General features: G+C 42.5%; 1 protein-coding gene and 2 long non-coding RNA genes across 5 annotated transcripts in view; all 3 read left to right on the top strand.

The window, feature by feature from the left end:
- Positions 1-23,524, top strand: part of LOC118374750 (plasma membrane calcium-transporting ATPase 3-like) — a 189,391-nt gene that overhangs the window by 28,844 nt on the left and 137,023 nt on the right. For 2 of the 3 annotated variants that reach the window (XM_052481242.1, XM_052481241.1), the window contains exons 6-9: positions 4,617-4,874; positions 10,675-10,800; positions 23,209-23,349; positions 23,466-23,507. In XM_052481242.1, coding sequence (XP_052337202.1) covers positions 4,617-4,874; positions 10,675-10,800; positions 23,209-23,349; positions 23,466-23,507 — 567 coding nt within the window. Of the gene's footprint in view, positions 1-4,159; positions 4,450-4,616; positions 4,875-10,674; positions 10,801-23,208; positions 23,350-23,465; positions 23,508-23,524 lie in introns of those variants that run through there. The other variant, XM_052481243.1, reaches the window with a different exon arrangement.
- Positions 11,007-12,028, top strand: LOC127912320 (uncharacterized). The gene is made up of 3 exons (XR_008081781.1): positions 11,007-11,184; positions 11,726-11,819; positions 11,909-12,028. It is a non-coding gene; the product is annotated as an uncharacterized LOC127912320 (long non-coding RNA).
- LOC127912321 (uncharacterized) lies at positions 12,179-13,491 on the top strand. Its single transcript, XR_008081782.1, has 3 exons — positions 12,179-12,222; positions 12,264-12,303; positions 13,241-13,491. It is a non-coding gene; the product is annotated as an uncharacterized LOC127912321 (long non-coding RNA).

Raw genomic sequence — 23,524 nt, 5'->3', positions numbered from 1 at the left:
ACTATTATTACGGATAATCATGAATGAATCGTGAATAATAGGGCCAAATATCATACGTCCAAGACATGCTAACCTCTCACCATTACAATAACAGGGGAGGTTAGCATTTTATATCATATCCCCAAGACATGCTAACCTCTCACCATTACAATAACAGGGGAGGTTAGCATTTCATATCAAACCCCCAAGACATGCTAACCTCTCACCATTACAATAACAGGGGAGGTTAGCATTTCATATCAAACCCCAAGACATGCTAACCTCTCACCATTACAATAACAGGGGAGGTTAGCATTTTATATCAAACCCCCAAGACACGATAACCTCTCACCATTACAATAACAGGGGAGGTTAGCATTTTATATCAAACCCCCAAGACACGATAACCTCTCACCATTACAATAACAGGGGAGGGTATGATGTTTTTGCCTCAGTTACTTTACTACTGTAGTATTGATGTAGTCATTGATGTAGTCATTGATGTAGTCATTGATGTAGTATTGATGTAGTCATTGATGTAGTCATTGATGTAGTCATTGATGTAGTCATTGAGCTAGTCATTGATGTCATTGATGGAGTATTGATGTAGTCATTGATGTAGTCATTGATGTAGTCATTGATGTAGTATTGATGTAGTCATTGATGTAGTCATTGATGTAAGTCATTGATGTAGTCATTTTCAAACCCCCAAGACATGCTAGTCATTTGATGTAGTCATTGATGATAAGTCTCAGTCATTGAGCTAGTCATTGAGCTAGTCATTGAGCTAGTCATTGATGTAGTCATTCACCATTACAATAACAGGGGAGGTTAGCATTTTATATCAAACCCCCAAGACACGATAACCTCTCACCTAACAGGGGAGGGTTGACACTTGCTACTGTAGTCATTGATGTAGTCATTGATGTAGTCATTGATGTAGTATTGATGTAGTCATTGATGTAGTCATTGATGTAGTATTGATGTAGTCATTGATGTAGTCATTGATGTAGTATTGATGTAGTCATTGATGTAGTCATTGATGTAGTCATTGATGTAGTCATTGATGTAGTCATTGATGTAGTCATTGATGTAGTCATTGATGTAGTATTGATGTAGTCATTGATGTAGTCATTGATGTAGTCATTGATGTAGTCATTGATGTAGTCATTGATGTAGTCATTGATGTAGTCATTGATGTAGTCATTGAGCTAGTCATTGAGCTAGTCATTGATGTAGTCATTGATGTAGTCATTGATGTAGTCATTGATGTAGTCATTGATGTAGTCATTGATGTAGTATTGATGTAGTCATTGATGTAGTCATTGATGTAGTCATTGATGTAGTCATTGAGCTAGTCATTGATGTAGTCATTGATGTAGTCATTGAGCTAGTCATTGATGTAGTCATTGATGTAGTCATTGATGTAGTCATTGATGTAGTCATTGATGTAGTCATTGAGTAGTATTGATGTAGTCATTGATGTAGTCATTGATGTAGTCATTGATGTAGTCATTGATGTAGTCATTGATGTAGTCATTGATGTAGTATTGATGTAGTCATTGATGTAGTATTGATGTAGTCATTGATGTAGTCATTGATGTAGTCATTGTGTGCTGTGAATATGGGACCAAAATACAAAAATCTTCTTTAATACATTATATGTGAATTTGTCCAAATACTTTGAGAATGTTTGGTACGGCAGGAAAATAATTCTGCAGGAACAGGATACGTGAATTTGTATCTGGATTATAATTAATAGACATTTTTGGAGGGGTTTATACATTTTGTTCATAAGGGAAAATCAAGTCTGAAAATTTAAAGTGGAAGTTACAAACTTCAGAAGCTTTTTCTGCATCTCAAATACACGTTTTTAATTTACTGCATTGCAGGAAAGATGTCCTACAACAAGATCCTACATCTTCATGGCACCTTCAAATGGGGGGATTAGACACATAAAAGTGCTTTCATTTCTAAATGGTCAAACGGATATGTAGGAAAATACCCTCAAATAAAAGATGATCTGAGCTCTTGCTTCATATAAAACACATCCAAAATGCTGGAGTAAAGAGCCAAATGAAACATTTTAGCTAGATGGTGCAAATAAAATCCATAGGGGAGGGTTGATAGACAGCTGGCTAGATACAGTGCCTTCAGAAAGGATTCAGACCCATTGACTTCTTCCACATTTTATTACATTACAGCCTTATACTAAATTTTTGATTAAATTTTTTTTCATAAGGGAAAACAGTACTGAAAATTTAACAAAGCAAAAAACAGTTTTTTTTGCATCTCAATTACACCTTAAGTCTTCATTGGGAAAGATGTCCTACAACAGCCTCGAGTCTTCTTCAAATATGATAGACAGCATAAAAGTCTTTTTCTAAATGGTCAAAGGATATGTAGGAAGTCTTCTTAAAACACATCCAAAATGCTGAAACATTTTAGGTATGATGCTACAGCCTCGAGTCTTCTTGGGTATGATGCTACAGCCAAAGTCTTCTTGGGTATGATGCTACAGCCTCAAGTCTTCTTGGGAGGGTTGACAGCCTGGCTAGTCAGTGCCTTCAGAAAGGATTCAGACCCTACAGCCTTCCACATTTTATCATTACAGCCTTATACTAAAGCCTTGAGTTTTTCTGGGTATGATCTCCACACAGTACCCAATAATAACAAAGCAAAAATCAGTTTTTTTGGCAGCGATTACATCCTTGAGTCTTCTTGGGTATTACGCTACAGCCTCGAGTCTTCTTGGGTATGATGCTACAGCCTCGAGTCTTCTTGGGTATGATGCTACAGCCTCGAGTCTTCTTGGGTATGATGCTACAGCCTCGAGTCTTCTTGGGTATGATGCTACAGCCTCGAGTCTTCTTGGGTATGATGCTACAGCCTCGAGTCTTCTTGGGTATGATGCTACAGCCTCGAGTCTTCTTGGGTATGATGCTACAGCCTCGAGTCTTCTTGGGTATGATGCTACAGCCTCGAGTCTTCTTGGGTATTACACTACAGCCTCGAGTCTTCTTGGGTGTGATGCTACAGCCTCGAGTCTTCTTGGGTGTGATGCTACAGCCTCGAGTCTTCTTGGGTATGATGCTACAGCCTCGAGTCTTCTTGGGTATTACGCTACAGCCTTGAGTCTTCTTGGGTATTACCCTACAGCCTCGAGTCTTCTTGGGTATTACGCTACAGCCTCAAGTCTTCTTGGGTATTACCCTACAGCCTCGAGTCTTCTTGGGTATGATACTACAGCCTCGAGTCTTCTTGGGTATTATGCTACAGCCTCGAGTCTTCTTGGGTATGATGCTACAGCCTCGAGTCTTCTTGGGTATTACGCTACAGCCTCAAGTCTTCTTGGGTATGATGCTACAGCCTCGAGTCTTCTTGGGTATGATGCTACAGCCTCGAGTCTTCTTGGGTATTACCCAACAGCCTCGAGTCTTCTTGGGTATTACCCTACAGCCTCGAGTCTTCTTGGGTATGATACTACAGCCTCGAGTCTTCTTGGGTATTACCCTACAGCCTCGATTCTTCTTGGGTATTACCCTACAGCCTCGAGTCTTCTTGGGTATTACGCTACAGCCTCGAGTCTTCTTCGGTATGATGCTACAGCCTCGAGTCTTCTTGGGTATGATGCTACAGCCTCGAGTCTTCTTGGGTATGATGCTACAGCCTCGAGTCTTCTTGGGTATGATGCTACAGCCTCGAGTCTTCTTGGGTATGATGCTACAAGCTTGGCACACCTGTATTTTCTCCCATTCTTTTCTGCAGATCCTCTCAAGCTCTGTCAGGTTGGATGGGGAGTATTGCTGCACAGCTATTTTCAGGTCTCTCTAGAGATGTTTGATTGGGTTCAAGTCCGGGATCTGGCTGGGCCACTCAAGGACATTCAGACTTTTCCCGAAGCCCATCCTGCGTTGACTTGGCTGTGTGCTTAGGGTTGCTGTCCTGTTGGAAGGTGAACCTTCGCCCCAGTCTGAGGTCCTTCATCAATGATCTCTCTGTACTTTGCTCCGTTCATCTTTTCCTCAATCCTGACTAGTCTCCCAGTCACTGCTGCTGAAAAACATCCCCACAGCATGATGCTGCCACCACCATGCTTCACCTTAGGGATGGTGCCAGGTTTCCTCCAGACGTGACGCTTGGCATTCAGGCTAAAGAGTTCAATTTTGTTTTATCAGAGCAGAGAATCTTGTTTCTCAGGGTCTGAGAGTCTTTGGTGTCTTTTGGCAAACTCCAAGCAGACTGTCATGTGCCTTTTAATGAGGAGTGGCTTTCGTCTGGCCACTCTACTGTGGGACCTTATATAGACAGGTGTGTGCCTTTCCAAATCATGTCCAATCAATTGAATTTACCACAGGTGGACTCCAATCAAGTTATAGAAACATCTCAAGGATGATCAATGGAAACAGGATGCACCTGAGCTTTCGAGTCTCATAGCAAAGGGTCTGAACACCTAATTATGTAAATAAGGTATTTCTGTTTTTATATCTTTAATACATTTGCAAACATTTCTAAAAAACAGTTTTTGCTTTGTCATTTTCGAATTAGGCTGTAACGTAACAAAATGTGGAAAAATTCAAGGGGTCTGAATAATTTCCGAAGGCAATGTAGATGGATAACAGTGTGTTTCTCCCCAGCGTGTGGTAACGTGTCGGGAGGGGCAGAGGATGAGGGCGAGGCTGAAGCCGGGTGGATTGAAGGCGCCGCCATCTTGCTGTCCGTCGTCTGTGTGGTCCTGGTGACGGCCTTCAATGATTGGTCTAAAGAGAAACAGTTCCGTGGGCTACAGAGCAGGATAGAACAGGAGCAGCGCTTCGCCGTCGTACGGAAAGGAAACGTGATCCAGATCCCTGTAGCTGACATGGTGGTGGGGGACATGGCTCAGGTCAAATACGGTAGGTAACCAGGACCATTTTTGTTTTATTTGACCTTTATTCATACAGGTTTTCGTCATTGAGATAACATCTCTTTTCCAAGAGAGACCTGAACCAATAGCAGCAGGGGGAACAACGTACGCTAACACAACACCTGATCCAAGGGGAACAACGTACTCAACACAACACCTGGTCCAATAGCGTTTCAGCATCTCTTTTCAAGAGAGACCTGGTCCCTGGTCCAATAGCAGCAGGGGGAACAACGTTTCATCTCTTTTCTCAGAGAGACCTGGTCCAATAGCAGCAGGGGGAACAACGTTTCAGCATCTCTTTTCTCAGAGAGACCTGGTCCAATAGCAGCAGGGGGAACAACGTTTCAACATCTCTTTTCTCAGAGAGACCTGGTCCAATAGCAGCAGGGAGAACAACGTTTCAACATCTCTTTTCTCAGAGAGACCTGGTCCAATAGCAGCAGAACAACGGGAGACCTGGTCCAATAGCAGCAGGGGGAACAACGTTTCAGCATCTCTTTTCCAAGAGAGACCTTCCAATAGCAGCAGGGGGAACAACGTTTCAGAGAGACCTGGTCCAATAGCAGCAGGGGGAACAACGTTTCAGCATCTCTTTTCTAAGAGAGACCTGGTCCAATAGCAGCAGGGGGAACAACGTTTCAGCATCTCTTTTCTAAGAGAGACCTGGTCCAATAGCAGCAGGGGGAACAACGTTTCAGCATCTCTTTTCTCAGAGAGACCTGGTCCAATAGCAGCAGGGGGAACAACGTTTCAGCATCTCTTTTCTAAGAGAGACCTGGTCCAATAGCAGCAGGGGGAACAACGTTTCAGCATCTCTTTTCTAAGAGAGACCTGGTCCAATAGCAGCAGGGGGAACAACGTTTCAGACAAAACTACTTACATACACTAACACAACATTGAACAACACTATTAACACACACACAGTACAACGAAAACATTTGACGTTAAAAACACAAAGTCTTGAATGAAAAACAGCTGGCCTAAAGACAATTATACTCTTCTGTGATATTTACATCAATCAAGTGTTTAAACTCCACCAAGGAAACTAGATTATCACATTTTTAAATGTTCAGGAGAGAATTCCAGGACCACAGAACTAAGTAACTAAAACTATTTCTACCATGTCCTGTCCTAAGTTTTGGTACTGTTAGAAACAAATCAGAATGGGACCGTAATTGTTCTAATTTTTGGTACTGTTAGAAGCAAATCAGAATGGGACCGTAATTGTTCTAATTTTTGGTACTGTTAGAAGCAAATCAGAATGGGACCGTAATTGTTCTAATTTTTGGTTCTGTTAGAAGCAAATCAGATTGGGACCGTAATTGCTATTTATTTACCGACCTGACTAAAAAAGGACTGAGATAAAATGGCATTTTCCCCAGTATGGCCTTATAAACCAGTATAACCAGGACAATGATCTGAAGGTAGATAATACTGTAGGTAACCAGGACAATGATCTGAAGGTAGATAATACTGTAGGTAACCAGGACAATGATCTGAAGGTAGATAACACTGTAGGTAACCAGGACAATGATCTGAAGGTAGATAATACTGTAGGTAACCAGGACAATGATCTGAAGGTAGATAACACTGTAGGTAACCAGGACAATGATCTGAAGGTAGATAACACTGTAGGTAACCCGGACAATGATCTGAAGGTAAACTCAGCAAAAAAAGAAACGTCCTCTCACAGTCAACTGCGTTTATTTTCAGCAAACTTAATATGTAAATATATGTATGAACATAACAAGATTCAACAACTGAGACATAAACTGAACAAGTTCTACAGACATGTGATTAACAGACATGGAATAATGTGTCCCTGAACAAAGCGGGGGTCAAATTCAAAAGTAACAGTCAGTATCTGGTGTGGCCACCAGCTGCATTAAGTATTGCAGTGCATCTCCTGCACCAGATTTGCCAGTTCTTGCTATGAGATGTTACCCCACTCTTCCACCAAGGCACCTAGAAGTTCCCGGACATTTCTGGGGGGGGAATGGCCCTAGCCTTCACCCTCCGTTCCAAAAGGTCCCAGACGTGCTCAATGGGATTGAGATCCGGGCTCTTTACTGGCCATGGCAGAACACTGACATTCCATGGCTGGTGGCATTGTCATGTTGGAGGGTCATGTCAGGATGAGCCTGCAGGAAGGGTACCACATGAGGGAGGAGGATGTCTTCCCTGTAACGCACAGCGTTGTTGAGATTGCCTGCAATGACAACAAGCTCAATCCGATGATGCTGTGACATACCACCCCAGACCATGACAGACCCTCCACCTCCAAATCGATCCTGCTCCAGAGTACAGGCCTCAGTGTAACGCTCATTCCTTCGATGATAAATGCGATTCCGACCATCACCCCTGGTGAGACAAAACCGTGACACTTCAGTGAAGAGCACTTTTTGCCAGTCCTGTCTGGTCCAGCGACGGTGGGTTTGTGCCCATAGGCAACGCTGTTGCCGGTGATGTCTGGTGTGGACCTGCCTTACAACAGGACAACAAGCCCTCAGTCCAGCCTCTAGCAGCCTATTGCAGACAGTCTGACCACTGATGGAGCGATTGTGCATTCCTGATATAACTCAGGCAGTAGTTGTTGCCTTCCTGTACCTGTCCCGCAGGTGTGATGTTCTGATGTATCAATCCTGTGCAGGTGTTGTTACACGTGGTCTGACACTGAGAAGACAATCAGCTGTCCGTCCTGTCTCCCTGTAGCGCTGTCTTAGGCGTCTCACAGTGCAGACATAGCTATTTATTGCCCTGGCCACATCTGCAGTCCTCATGCCTCCTTGCAGCATGACTAAGGCACGTTCACACAGATGAGCAGGGACCCTGGGCATCTTTTTGTTGTTGTTGTGTTTTTCAGAGTCAGTAGAAAGGTCTCTTTAGTGTCCTAGGTTTTCATAACTGTGACCTAAATTGCCAACCGTCTGTAAGCTGTTAGTGTCTTAACGACCGTTCCACAGGTTCATGTTCATTAACTGTTTATGGTTCATTGAACAAGCATGGGAAACAGTGTTTAAACCCTTTACCATGAAGATCTGTTATTTGGAATTATACAAATTATCTTAGAAAGACAGGGTCCTGGAAAAGGGACGTTTCTTTTTTTGCAGTTGAGATAATACACTAGGTAAAAATATATTTAAACTCAGTTTTTCACAATTCCTGACAATTAATCCTATTAACAATTCCGTCTTAGGTCAGTTAGGATGATCACTTTATTATAAGACTGTGAAATGTCAGAATAATAGTAGAGAGAGAGATTTATTTCAGCTTTTATTTCTTTCATCACATTCCCAGTGGGTCAGAAGTTTACATACACTCAATTGGTATTTGGTAGCATTGCCTTTAAATTGTTCAACTTGGGTCAAACATTTCAGGTAGCCTTCCACAAGCTTCCCACAATAAATTGGGTGAATTTTGGCCCATTCCTCCTGACAGAGCTGGTGTAAATGAGTCAAGTTGGTAAGCCTCCTTGCTCACACACACTTTTTCAGTTCTGCCCTCAAATGTTCAATAGGATGAGGCCATTTTCCACAACTTTGGAAGTATGCTTTGGGTCATTGTCCATTTGAAGGACCCATTTGCAACCAAGCTATAACTTCCTGACTGATGTCTTGAGATGTTGCTTCAATATATCCACATCATTTTCCTCCCTCATGTCGCCATCTATTTTGTGAAGTGCACCAGTCACTCCTGCAGCAAAGCACCCCCACAACATGATGCTGCCACCCCCTTGCTTCACGGTTGGGATGGTGTTCTTCGGCTTGCAAGACATCCAAACAGAACGATGGTCATTATGGCCAAACAGATCTATTTTTGTTTCATCAGAACATTAGGACATTTCTCCAAAAAGTACCATCTTTGTCCCCATGTGCAGTTGCAAACCTCAGTCTGGCTTTTTATGGCGGGTTTGAAGCAGTGGCTTCTTCCTTGCTGAGTGGCCTTTCAGGTTATGTTGATATAGGACTCATTGTACTATGGATATAGATCCTTTTGTACCATTTTCTGGAGTTTTCCAAGCTGTTTAAAGGCACAGTCAACTTAGTGTATGTAAACTTCTGACCCACTGGAATTGTGAATACAGTGAATTATAAATGAAATAATCTGTCTGTAAACAATTGTTGGAAAAATTACTTGTGTCATGCACAAAGTAGATGTCCTAACCGACTTGCCGAAACTATAGTTCGTTAACAAGACATTTGTGAAGTGGTTGAAAAACGAGTTTTAATGACTCCAACCTAATCCAATCTGTACCTATATGTATAACATTGTGTACTGTATGTATTGAATGCTTTCTATAGGGGACCTGTACCTATATGTATAACATTATGTACTGTATGTATTGAATGCTTTCTATAGGGGACCTGTATATGTATAACATTATGTACTGTATGTATTGAATGCTTTCTATAGGGGACCTGTATATGTATAACATTATGTACTGTATGTATTGAATGCTTTCTATAGGGGACCTGTATATGTATAACATTATGTACTGTATGTATTGAATGCTTTCTATAGGGGACCTGTACCTATATGTATAACATTATGTACTGTATGTATTGAATGCTTTCTATAGGGGACCTGTATATGTATAACATTATGTACTGTATGTATTGAATGCTTTCTATAGGGGACCTGTACCTATATGTATAACATTATGTACTGTATGTATTGAATGCTTTCTATAGGGGACCTGTATATGTATAACATTATGTACTGTATGTATTGAATGCTTTCTATAGGGGACCTGTACCTATATGTATAACATTATGTACTGTATGTATTGAATGCTTTCTATAGGGGACCTGTACCTATATGTATAACATTATGTACTGTATTTATTGAATGCTTTCTATAGGGGACCTGTACCTATATGTATAACATTATGTACTGTATGTATTGAATGCTTTCTATAGGGGACCTGTACCTATATGTATAAAATTATGTACTGTATGTATTGAATGCTTTCTATAGGGGACCTGTACCTATATGTATAAAATTATGTACTGTATGTATTGAATGCTTTCTATAGGGGACCTGTACCTATATGTATAACATTATGTACTGTATGTAATGAATGCTTTCTATAGGGGACCTGTACCTATATGTATAACATTATGTACTGTATGTATTGAATGCTTTCTATAGGGGACCTGTACCTATATGTATAACATTATGTACTGTATGTATTGAATGCTTTCTATAGGGGACCTGTACCTATATGTATAACATTATGTACTGTATGTATTGAATGCTTTCTATAGGGGACCTGTACCTATATGTATAACATTATGTACTGTATGTATTGAATGCTTTCTATAGGGGACCTGTACCTATATGTATAACATTATGTACTGTATGTATTGAATGCTTTCTATAGGGGACCTGTACCTATATGTATAACATTATGTACTGTATGTATTGAATGCTTTCTATAGGGGACCTGTACCTATATGTATAACATTATGTACTGTATGTATTGAATGCTTTCTATAGGGGACCTGTACCTATATGTATAACATTATGTACTGTATGTATTGAATGCTTTCTATAGGGGACCTATACCTATATGTATAACATTATGTACTGTATGTATTGAATGCTTTCTATAGGGGACCTGTACCTATATGTATAACATTATGTACTGTATGTATTGTATGCTTTCTATAGGGGACCTGTACCTATATGTATAACATTATGTACTGTATGTATTGAATGCTTTCTATAGGGGACCTGTACCTATATGTATAACATGATGTACTGTATGTATTGAATGCTTTCTATAGGGGACCTGTTGCCAGCGGATGGTATCCTGATCCAGGGAAATGACCTGAAGATTGATGAGAGTTCTCTGACTGGGGAATCAGACCACGTTGGGAAGACTGTGGACAAAGACCCTATGCTGCTCTCTGGTGGGTGTGTCTGTGTATTGGTGGGTGTGTCTGTGTATTGGTGGGTGTGTCTGTGTATTGGTGGGTGTGTCTGTGTATTGCAACATTGTCACACGTACAGTGAAATGCCTTTCACTCCAACAATGCAGTAATCAATACCAATGTAATACTAACAATACCAAGGAAGAACAGAAACATATAAGAAATAATAAGAGATGTGAAATACACAATTAATTAAGAAACTATGTACAGGATGTATTTTAATAGTCAGTTCCATATTAACAATGTACAGGGATACTGGAGTGATGGAGGTAGATATGTATAGGGGGAAGGGGACAGGGATACTGGAGTGATGGAGATAGATATGTATAGGGGGAAGGAGACAGGGATACTGGAGTGATGGAGGTAGATATGTATAGGGGGAAGGAGACAGGGGATACTGGAGTGATGGAGGTAGATATGTATAGGGGGAAGGAGACAGGGATACTGGAGTGATGGAGGTAGATATGTATAGGGGGAAGGAGACAGGGATACTGGAGTGATGGAGGTAGATATGTATAGGGGGAAGGAGACAGGGATACTGGAGTGATGGAGGTAGATATGTATAGGGGGAAGGAGACAGGGATACTGGAGTGATGGAGGTAGATATGTATAGGGGGAAGGGGATACTGGAGTGATGGAGGTAGATATGTATAGGGGGAAGGAGACAGGGATACTGGAGTGATGGAGGTAGATATGTATAGGGTAAAGGATACTGGAGTGATGGAGGTAGATATGTATAGGGTAAAGGATACTGGAGTGATGGAGGTAGATATGTATAGGGGAAGGAGACAGGGATACTGGAGTGATGGAGGTAGATATGTATAGGGGGAAGGAGACAGGGATACTGGAGTGATGGAGGTAGATATGTATAGGGGAAGGAGACAGGGATACTGGAGTGATGGAGGTAGATATGTATAGGGGGAAGGAGACAGGGATACTGGAGTGTTGGAGGTAGATATGTATAGGGGGAAGGAGACAGGGATACTGGAGTGATGGAGGTAGATATGTATAGGGGGAATGAGACAGGGATACTGGAGTGATGGAGGTAGATATGTATAGGGGGAAAGGGGATACTGGAGTGATGGAGGTAGATATGTATAGGGGGAAGGAGACAGGGATACTGGAGTGATGGAGGTAGATATGTATAGGGGGAAGGAGACAGGGATACTGGAGTGATGGAGGTAGATATGTATAGGGGAATGAGACAGGGATACTGGAGTGATGGAGGTAGATATGTATAGGGGGTAAAGGATACTGGAGTGATGGAGGTAGATATGTATAGGGGAAGGAGACAGGGATACTGTAGTGATGGAGGTAGATATGTATAGGGGGAAGGAGACAGGGATACTGGAGTGATGGAGGTAGATATGTATAGGGGGAAGGGATACTGGAGTGATGGAGGTAGATATGTATAGGGGGAAGGGGATACTGGAGTGATGGAGGTAGATATGTATAGGGGGAAGGGATACTGGAGTGATGGAGGTAGATATGTATAGGGGGAAGGGGATACTGGAGTGATGGAGGTAGATATGTATAGGGGGAAGGGGACAGGGATACTGGAGTGATGGAGGTAGATATGTATAGGGGGAAGGTGACAGGGATACTGGAGTGATGGAGGTAGATATGTATAGGGGGAAGGGAAGGGATACTGGAGTGATGGAGGTAGATATGTATAGGGGGAAGGGGACAGGGATACTGGAGTGATGGAGGTAGATATGTATAGGGGGAATGAGACAGGGATACTAGAGTGATGGAGGTAGATATGTATAGGGGGAAGGGGATACTGGAGTGATGGAGGTAGATATGTATAGGGGAAGGACAGGGATACTGGAGTGATGGAGGTAGATATGTATAGGGGAAGACAGGGATACTGGAGTGATGGAGGTAGATATGTATAGGGGAAGGGGATACTGGAGTGATGGAGGTAGATATGTATAGGGGGGGGACAGGGATACTGGAGTGATGGAGGTAGATATGTATAGGGGGGAAGGGGATACTGGAGTGATGGAGGTAGATATGTATAGGGAAGGAGACAGGGATACTGGAGTGATGGAGGTAGATATGTATAGGGGGAAGGAGACAGGGATACTGGAGTGATGGAGGTAGATATGTATAGGGGGAAGGAGACGGGATACTGGAGTGTTGGAGGTAGATATGTATAGGGGAAGGAGACAGGGATACTGGAGTGATGGAGGTAGATATGTATAGGGGGAAGGAGACAGGGATACTGGAGTGATGGAGGTAGATATGTATAGGGGAAGAGACAGGGATACTGGAGTGATGGAGGTAGATATGTATAGGGGAAGGAGACAGGGATACTGGAGTGATGGAGGTAGATATGTATAGGGGGAATGAGACAGGGATACTGGAGTGATGGAGGTAGATATGTATAGGGGAAGGGGATACTGGAGTGACGGAGGTAGATATGTATAGGGGGAAGGGATACTGGAGTGATGGAGGTAGATATGTATAGGGGGAAGGGGACAGGGATACTGGAGTGATGGAGGTAGATATGTATAGGGGGAAGGGGACAGGGATACTGGAGTGATGGAGGTAGATATGTATAGGGGGAAGGGGACAGGGATACTGGAGTGATGGAGGTAGATATGTATAGGGGGAATGAGACAGGGATACTAGAGTGATGGAGGTAGATATGTATAGGGGGAAGGAGACAGGGATACTGGAGTGATGGAGGTAGAAATGTATAGGGGGAAGATGACAGGATATATAATAAACAGAGTAGCAGTGTGTGTGTGTGTGTGTGTGTGTGGGGGTGTGGGTGTGGAGTCGGCATACAGTGGCTTGCGAAAGTTCACCCCCCCCCCTGGCATTTTTCCTATTTTGTTGCCTTACAACCTGGAATTAAAATAGATTTTTTGGGGGGGGTTTGAATCATTTGATTTAGAAAACCTAGTGAAACAAACAAGAAATAAGACAAAAAAACTGAAACTTGAGCGTGCATAACTATTCACTTCCCCAAAGTCAATACTTTGTAGAGCCACCTTATGCAGCAATTACAGCTGCAAGTCTCTTGGGGTATGTCTCTATAAGCTTGGCACATCTAGCCACTGGGAATTCTGCCTATTCTTCAAGGCAAAACTGCTCCAGCTCCTTCAAGTTGGATTGGTTCTGCCGGTATACAGCAATCTTTAAGTCATACCACAGATTCTCAATTGGATTGAGGTATGGACTTTGACTAGGCCATTCCAAGACATTTAAATGTTTCCCCTTAAAAAACTTGCATGTTGCTTCAGCAGTATGATTAGGGTGATTGTCCTGCTGGAAGGTGAACCTCCGTTCCAGCTTAAATCTCTGGAAGACAAACAGGTTTCCCTCAAGAATTTCCCTGTATTTAGCGCCATTCGTCATTCCCCCAAATCTTACCAGTTTCCCAGTCCCTTCCGATGTAAAACATCCCCACAGCATGATGCTGCCACCACCATGCTTCACTGTGGGGATGGTGTTCTCAGGATGATGAGAGGTGTTGGGTTTGTGCCAGACATAGCATTTTTATTGATGGACAAAAAGCTACATTTTAGTCTCATCTGACTTCCATATGTTTGGGGAGTCTCCCACATGCCTTTTGACAAACACCAAAAATGTTTGCTTATTTTTTTCTTTAAGCAAGGGCTTTTTTCTGTCCACTCTTCCGTAAAGCCCAGCTCTGTGGAGTGTACGGCTTAAAGTGGAGCTACAATTACGAGTCAACCTACAGGGAGGAGATGAAGGGCCCTGGCAGAGTGGTGGCAGGAAAATAACCTGTCTCTCAACTTCAACAAAGTGAAATAGCTGATCGTGGTCTTCAGGAGTCAACAGAGGGAGCCAGTCTATATTGATGGGGCCGCAGTGGAGAAGGTTAAAAGCTTAAAATTCATCCTCAGGAGGCTGAAGAAATGTGCCTTGGCCCTTAAGACCCTCACAAACTTTTACAGATGCACCATTGATAGCCTTCTATCTGGATGTATCATCGCCTGGTATGGCAACTGCACTGTCCGCAACCACAGGGCTTTCCAGAGGGTGGGGGGGGTCTACGCAATGCATCACCAGTGTCACACTGCGTGCCCTCCAGGACACCTACTGCACCCGGTGTCACAGGATTGTGACGACCCTCCCACTCTGTCTGCCGTATTCTCTCTGTTATTTCCTTATTAGGATGCCGGTGGGCGGAGTTGGGAGGGTCGTCAGCTACATGGGAAACACCTGGGCCAGGTGTCTCCCAGGATAAATAGACCTCTTCCCCATTCATGGAGGAGACTCTCTCCATGCAGACACACCTGGGCCAGGTGTCTCCCAGGATAAATAGACCTCTTCCACATTCATGGAGGAGTCTCTCTCCATGCAGACACCTTTTGTAGATTGTGTTGTGGTTCTTGGTGGCCTTTTGTTTGTTTGCTTTGGCACCTTTCATCACCCTGCATTATCACATTCATGCAAAACACTCACTTACACTACTGATTACTGATTACACACACCATTGTATATTGTACTTAGTTGCTTTAGTTAATAAATATATCTTTTGTTACTCCTTATCTCCACGGTGTCTCCCTTTTGTTACGGGCTTTGAGCCGGTTCGTGACAGGATGGCCAAAAATAGGACCTTAGCCACCGGAGCCACTGCCTCTCCACTGTCACTCCGCTACCGTCCAAAAGGAGCATCAAAGGACCGAGAAACAGCTTCTATCTTTCATTTCACCTTTATTTAACCAGGTAGACTAGTTAAGTTCATATTTACAACTGCGACCTGGAGTTGCGTCTCCCTACCAACCAACTGCGACCTGGAGTTGCGTCTCCCTACCAACCAACTGCGACCTGGAGTTGCGTCTCCCTACCAACCAACTGCGACCTGGAGTTGCGTCTCCCTACCAACCAACTGCGACCTGGAGTTGCGTCTCCCTACCAACCAACTGCGACCTGGAGTTGCGTCTCCCTACCAACCAACTGCGACCTGGAGTTGCGTCTCCCTACCAACCAACTGCAACCTATATCTCAAGGCCATCCGACTTTTAAATAGTCACCACTGGCCTCTGCCCAGTACCCTGCCCTGAACTTTAGTCACTGTCACTAGCTGACCACCACTTGGTTACTCAACCCTGCACCTTAGAGACTGCTGCCCTGTGTACATAGTCATGGAACGCTGGTCACTTTAATAATGTTTACATACTGTTTTAACCATTTACCCATAAGACAATCAGAGGTCCTCTAGTGACTGTACATTAACCAGTAGAATGGAGGGCCGATCAGAGGCCCTCCATCTTATTATCAAGTGACTGTTTATTAGCCAGTAGAATGGAGGGACGATCAGAGATCCATCTTATTATCTACTGACTGTACATTAGCCAGTAGAATGGAGGGACGATCAGAGATCCTCCATCTTATTATCAAGTGACTGTTTATTAGCCAGTAGAATGGAGGGACGATCAGAGGTCCATCTTATTATCTACTGACTGTATATTAGCCAGTAGAATGGAGGGATGATCAGAGGTCCATCTTATTATCTAGTGACTGTATATTAGCCAGTAGAATGGAGGGACGATCAGAGATCCATCTTATTATCTACTGACTGTACATTAGCCAGTAGAATGGAGGGACGATCAGAGGTCCATCTTATTATCTAGTGACTGTACATTAGCCAGTAGAATGGAGGGACGATCAGAGGTCCATCTTATTATCTACTGACTGTATATTAGCCAGTAGAATGGAGGGACGATCAGAGGTCCTCCATCTTATTATCAAGTGACTGTTTATTAGCCAGTAGAATGGAGGGACGATCAGAGGTCCATCTTATTATCTACTGACTGTATATTAGCCAGTAGAATGGAGGGATGATCAGAGGTCCATCTTATTATCTACTGACTGTATATTAGCCAGTAGAATGGAGGGACGATCAGAGGTCCATCTTATTATCTAGTGACTGTACATTAGTCAGTAGAATGGAGGGACGATCAGAGGTCCATCTTATCTACTGACTGTATATTAGTCAGTAGAATGGAGGGACGATCAGAGGTCCATCTTATTATCTAGTGACTGTATATTAGCCAGTAGAATGGAGGGACGATCAGAGGTCCATCTTATTATCTAGTGACTGTACATTAGCCAGTAGAATGGAGGGACGATCAGAGGTCCATCTTATTATCTAGTGACTGTATATTAGCCAGTAGAATGGAGGGACGATCAGAGGTCCTCCATCTTATTATCTAGTGACTGTACATTAGCCAGTAGAATGGAGGGACGATCAGAGGTCCATCTTATTATCTAGTGACTGTATATTAGCCAGTAGAATGGAGGGACGATCAGAGGTCCATCTTATTATCTAGTGACTGTATATTAGTCAGTAGAATGGAGGGACGATCAGAGGTCCATCTTATTATCTAGTGACTGTATATTAGTCAGTAGAATGGAGGGACGATCAGAGGTCCATCTTATTATCTAGTGACTGTATATTAGCCAGTAGAATGGAGGGACGATCAGAGGTCCATCTTATTATCTAGTGACTGTATATTAGTCAGTAGAATGGAGGGACGATCAGAGGTCCATCTTATTATCTAGTGACTGTATATTAGCCAGTAGAATGGAGGGACGATCAGAGGTCCATCTTATTATCTAGTGACTGTATATTAGCCAGTAGAATGGAGGGACGATCAGAGGTCCATCTTATTATCTAGTGACTGTACATTAGCCAGTAGAATGGAGGGACGATCAGAGGTCCATCTTATTATCTAGTGACTGTACATTAGCCAGTAGAATGGAGGGACGATCAGAGGTCCATCTTATTATCTAGTGACTGTACATTAGCCAGTAGAATGGAGGGGCGATCAGAGGTCCATCTTATTATCTAGTGACTGTATATTAGCCAGTAGAATGGAGGGACGATCAGAGGTCCATCTTATTATCTAGTGACTGTATATTAGCCAGTAGAATGGAGGGACGATCAGAGGTCCATCTTATTATCTAGTGACTGTACATTAGCCAGTAGAATGGAGGGATGATCAGAGGTCCATCTTATTATCTAGTGACTGTATATTAGCCAGTAGAATGGAGGGACGATCAGAGGTCCATCTTATTATCTAGTGACTGTATATTAGCCAGTAGAATGGAGGGACGATCAGAGGTCCATCTTATTATCTAGTGACTGTATATTAGCCAGTAGAATGGAGGGACGATCAGAGGTCCTCCATCTTATTATCTAGTGACTGTATATTAGCCAGTAGAATGGAGGGACGATCAGAGGTCCATATTATTATCTAGTGACTGTACATTAGTCAGTAGAATGGAGGGACGATCAGAGGTCCATCTTATTATCTAGTGACTGTATATTAGCCAGTAGAATGGAGGGACGATCAGAGGTCCATCTTATTATCTAGTGACTGTACATTAGTCAGTAGAATGGAGGGACGATCAGAGATCCATATTATTATCTAGTGACTGTATATTAGTCAGTAGAATGGAGGGACGATCAGAGGTCCATCTTATTACCTAGTGACTGTATATTAGCCAGTAGAATGGAGGGATGATCAGAGGTCCATCTTATTATCTAGTGACTGTATATTAGCCAGTAGAATGGAGGGATGATCAGAGGTCCATCTTATTATCTAGTGACTGTATATTAGCCAGTAGAATGGAGGGACGATCAGAGGTCCATCTTATTATCTAGTGACTGTATATTAGCCAGTAGAATGGAGGGATCGATCAGAGGTCCATCCATCTTATTATCTAGTGACTGTATATTAGCCAGTAGAATGGAGGGACGATCAGAGGTCCATCTTATTATCTAGTGACTGTATATTAGCCAGTAGAATGGAGGGACGATCAGAGGTTCATCTTATTACCTAGTGACTGTATATTAGCCAGTAGAATGGAGGGATGATCAGAGGTCCATCTTATTATCTACTGACTGTATATTAGTCAGTAGAATGGAGGGACGATCAGAGGTCCATCTTATTATCTAGTGACTGTATATTAGCCAGTAGAATGGAGGGACGATCAGAGGTCCTCCATCTTATTATCTAGTGACTGTACATTAGCCAGTAGAATGGAGGGACGATCAGAGGTCCATCTTATTATCTAGTGACTGTATATTAGCCAGTAGAATGGAGGGACGATCAGAGGTCCATCTTATTATCTAGTGACTGTATATTAGCCAGTAGAATGGAGGGACGATCAGAGGTCCATCTTATTATCTAGTGACTGTATATTAGCCAGTAGAATGGAGGGACGATCAGAGGTCCTCCATCTTATTATCTAGTGACTGTATATTAGCCAGTAGAATGGAGGGATGATCAGAGGTCCATCTTATTATCTAGTGACTGTATATTAGTCAGTGGAATGGAGGGACGATCAGAGGTCCATCTTATTATCTAGTGACTGTATATTAGCCAGTAGAATGGAGGGACGATCAGAGGTCCATCTTATTATCTAGTGACTGTATATTAGCCAGTAGAATGGAGGGACGATCAGAGGTCCATCTTATTATCTAGTGACTGTATATTAGCCAGTAGAATGGAGGGACGATCAGAGGTCCATCTTATTATCTAGTGACTGTATATTAGCCAGTAGAATGGAGGGACGATCAGAGGTCCTCCATCTTATTATCTAGTGACTGTATATTAGCCAGTAGAATGGAGGGACGATCAGAGGTCCATCTTATTATCTAGTGACTGTATATTAGCCAGTAGAATGGAGGGACGATCAGAGGTCCATCTTATTATCTAGTGACTGTATATTAGCCAGTAGAATGGAGGGATGATCAGAGGTCCATCTTATTATCTAGTGACTGTACATTAGCCAGTAGAATGGAGGGACGATCAGAGGTCCATCTTATTATCTAGTGACTGTATATTAGCCAGTAGAATGGAGGGACGATCAGAGGTCCATCTTATTATCTAGTGACTGTATATTAGCCAGTAGAATGGAGGGACGATCAGTGGTCCATCTTATTATCTAGTGACTGTACATTAGCCAGTAGAATGGAGGGATGATCAGAGATCGTCCATCTTATTATCAAGTGACTGTACATTAGTCAGTAGAATGGAGGGACGATCAGAGGTCCATCTTATTATCTAGTGACTGTACATTAGTCAGTAGAATGGAGGGATGATCAGAGGTCCATCCTATTATCTAGTGACTGTACATTGGCCAGTAGAATGGAGGGATGATCAGAGGTCCATCCTATTATCTAGTGACTGTATATTAGCCAGTAGAATGGAGGGATGATCAGAGGTCCATCTTATTATCTAGTGACTGTACATTAGCCAGTAGAATGGAGGGGCGATCAGAGGTCCATCTTATTATCTAGTGACTGTACATTAGCCAGTAGAATGGAGGGATGATCAGAGGTCCATCTTATTATCTAGTGACTGTATATTAGCCAGTAGAATGGAGGGACGATCAGAGGTCCATCTTATTATCTAGTGACTGTATATTAGCCAGTAGAATGGAGGGATGATCAGAGGTCCATCTTATTATCTAGTGACTGTATATTAGTCAGTAGAATGGAGGGACGATCAGAGGTCCATCTTATTATCTAGTGACTGTATATTAGTCAGTAGAATGGAGGGACGATCAGAGGTCCATCTTATTATCTACTGACTGTATATTAGTCAGTAGAATGGAGGGATGATCAGAGGTCCATCTTATTATCTAGTGACTGTACATTAGCCAGTAGAATGGAGGGGCGATCAGAGGTCCATCTTATTATCTAGTGACTGTTTATTAGCCAGTAGAATGGAGGGGACGATCAGAGGTCCATCTTATTATCTAGTGACTGTATATTAGCCAGTAGAATGGAGGGACGATCAGAGGTCCATCTTATTATCTAGTGACTGTATATTAGTCAGTAGAATGGAGGGACGATCAGAGGTCCATCTTATTATCTAGTGACTGTATATTAGCCAGTAGAATGGAGGGACGATCAGAGGTTCATCTTATTATCTACTGACTGTATATTAGCCAGTAGAATGGAGGGACGATCAGAGGTCCATCTTATTATCTAGTGACTGTATATTAGTCAGTAGAATGGAGGGACGATCAGAGGTTCATCTTATTATCTAGTGACTGTATATTAGCCAGTAGAATGGAGGGACGATCAGAGGTCCATCTTATTATCTAGTGACTGTACATTAGCCAGTAGAATGGAGGGACGATCAGAGGTCCATCTTATTATCTAGTGACTGTATATTAGTCAGTAGAATGGAGGGACGATCAGAGGTCCATCTTATTATCTAGTGACTGTATATTAGCCAGTAGAATGGAGGGACGATCAGAGATCCTCCATCTTATTATCTAGTGACTGTACATTAGCCAGTAGAATGGAGGGACGATCAGAGGTCCATCTTATTATCTAGTGACTGTATATTAGTCAGTAGAATGGAGGGACGATCAGAGATCGTCCATCTTATTATCTAGTGACTGTACATTAGCCAGTAGAATGGAGGGACGATCAGAGGTCCATCTTATTATCTAGTGACTGTACATTAGCCAGTAGAATGGAGGGACGATCAGAGGTCCATCTTATTATCTACTGACTGTATATTAGCCAGTAGAATGGAGGGACGATCAGAGGTCCATCTTATTATCTACTGACTGTATATTAGCCAGTAGAATGGAGGGACGATCAGAGGTTCATCTTATTATCTAGTGACTGTATATTAGCCAGTAGAATGGAGGGACGATCAGAGGTCCATCTTATTATCTAGTGACTGTACATTAGCCAGTAGAATGGAGGGACGATCAGAGGTCCATCTTATTATCTAGTGACTGTATATTAGCCAGTAGAATGGAGGGACGATCAGAGGTCCATCTTATTATCTAGTGACTGTTTATTAGCCAGTAGAATGGAGGGACGATCAGAGGTCCTCCATCTTATTATCTACTGACTGTACATTAGCCAGTAGAATGGAGGGACGATCAGAGGTCCATCTTATTATCTAGTGACTGTATATTAGCCAGTAGAATGGAGGGACGATCAGAGGTCCATCTTATTATCTAGTGACTGTATATTAGCCAGTAGAATGGAGGGACGATCAGAGATCCATCTTATTATCTAGTGACTGTACATTAGTCAGTAGAATGGAGGGACGATCAGAGGCCCTCCATCTTATTATCTAGTGACTGTATATTAGCCAGTAGAATGGAGGGACGATCAGAGGTCCATCTTATTATCTAGTGACTGTATATTAGCCAGTAGAATGGAGGGACGATCAGAGGTCCATCTTATTATCTAGTGACTGTACATTAGCCAGTAGAATGGAGGGACGATCAGAGGTCCATCTTATTATCTAGTGACTGTATATTAGTCAGTAGAATGGAGGGACGATCAGAGGTCCATCTTATTATCTAGTGACTGTACATTAGCCAGTAGAATGGAGGGACGATCAGAGGTCCATCTTATTATCTAGTGACTGTATATTAGTCAGTAGAATGGAGGGACGATCAGAGGTCCATCTTATTATCTAGTGACTGTACATTAGCCAGTAGAATGGAGGGATGATCAGAGGTCCATCTTATTATCTAGTGACTGTATATTAGTCAGTAGAATGGAGGGACGATCAGAGGTCCATCTTATTATCTAGTGACTGTACATTAGCCAGTAGAATGGAGGGATGATCAGAGATCCATCTTATTATCTAGTGACTGTACATATTAGCCAGTAGAATGGAGGGACGATCAGAGGTCCATCTTATTATCTAGTGACTGTACATTAGCCAGTAGAATGGAGGGACGATCAGAGGTCCATCTTATTATCTAGTGACTGTACATTAGCCAGTAGAATGGAGGGATGATCAGAGATCCATCTTATTATCTAGTGACTGTACATTAGCCAGTAGAATGGAGGGACGATCAGAGGTCCATCTTATTATCTAGTGACTGTTTATTAGCCAGTAGAATGGAGGGACGATCAGAGGTCCATATTATTATCTAGTGACTGTATATTAGCCAGTAGAATGGAGGGACGATCAGAGGTTCATCTTATTATCTAGTGACTGTATATTAGTCAGTAGAATGGAGGGACGATCAGAGGTTCATCTTATTATCTAGTGACTGTATATTAGTCAGTAGAATGGAGGGACGATCAGAGGTCCATCTTATTATCTAGTGACTGTATATTAGCCAGTAGAATGGAGGGACGATCAGAGGTCCATCTTATTATCTAGTGACTGTATATTAGCCAGTAGAATGGAGGGACGATCAGAGGTTCATCTTATTATCTAGTGACTGTATATTAGCCAGTAGAATGGAGGGACGATCAGAGGTTCATCTTATTATCTAGTATCAATCATCCAGTACGACGCCATCTTAATGTTTGGGGTGGTGGTTATATGAACATGTGTTTGTGCTTTGTGCACGTTTGTATATAATTTGTCATGTCCGTGTGTGTGTTTCTCTCTACAGGTACCCATGTGATGGAGGGTTCGGGTAGGATGCTGGTAACAGCTGTGGGGGTCAACTCTCAGACTGGCATCATCTTTACACTGTTGGGGGCCGGAGAGGGGGAGGAGGAAGAGGAGGAGGAGGATGACAAGAAGAAGAAGGGTAAGATGGAGTTAACAACTACATAGTATTTACATTCATTTGTAGCAAACATTGATTAATTGATTGATTTAATGATTCATTGATTGATTGATTAATGAAATGATTATCTATCTCAGGGAAGCAGCCCGAAGTGATGGTGGAGAACAACCAGAATAAAGGTAACCTATCACAGACA

The sequence above is a fragment of the Oncorhynchus keta genome, chromosome 27, assembly GCF_023373465.1.
Source record: "Oncorhynchus keta strain PuntledgeMale-10-30-2019 chromosome 27, Oket_V2, whole genome shotgun sequence".
In the NCBI taxonomy this organism is placed as follows: domain Eukaryota; kingdom Metazoa; phylum Chordata; class Actinopteri; order Salmoniformes; family Salmonidae; genus Oncorhynchus; species Oncorhynchus keta.
This window is presented reverse-complemented; position numbering and strand designations above follow the sequence as displayed.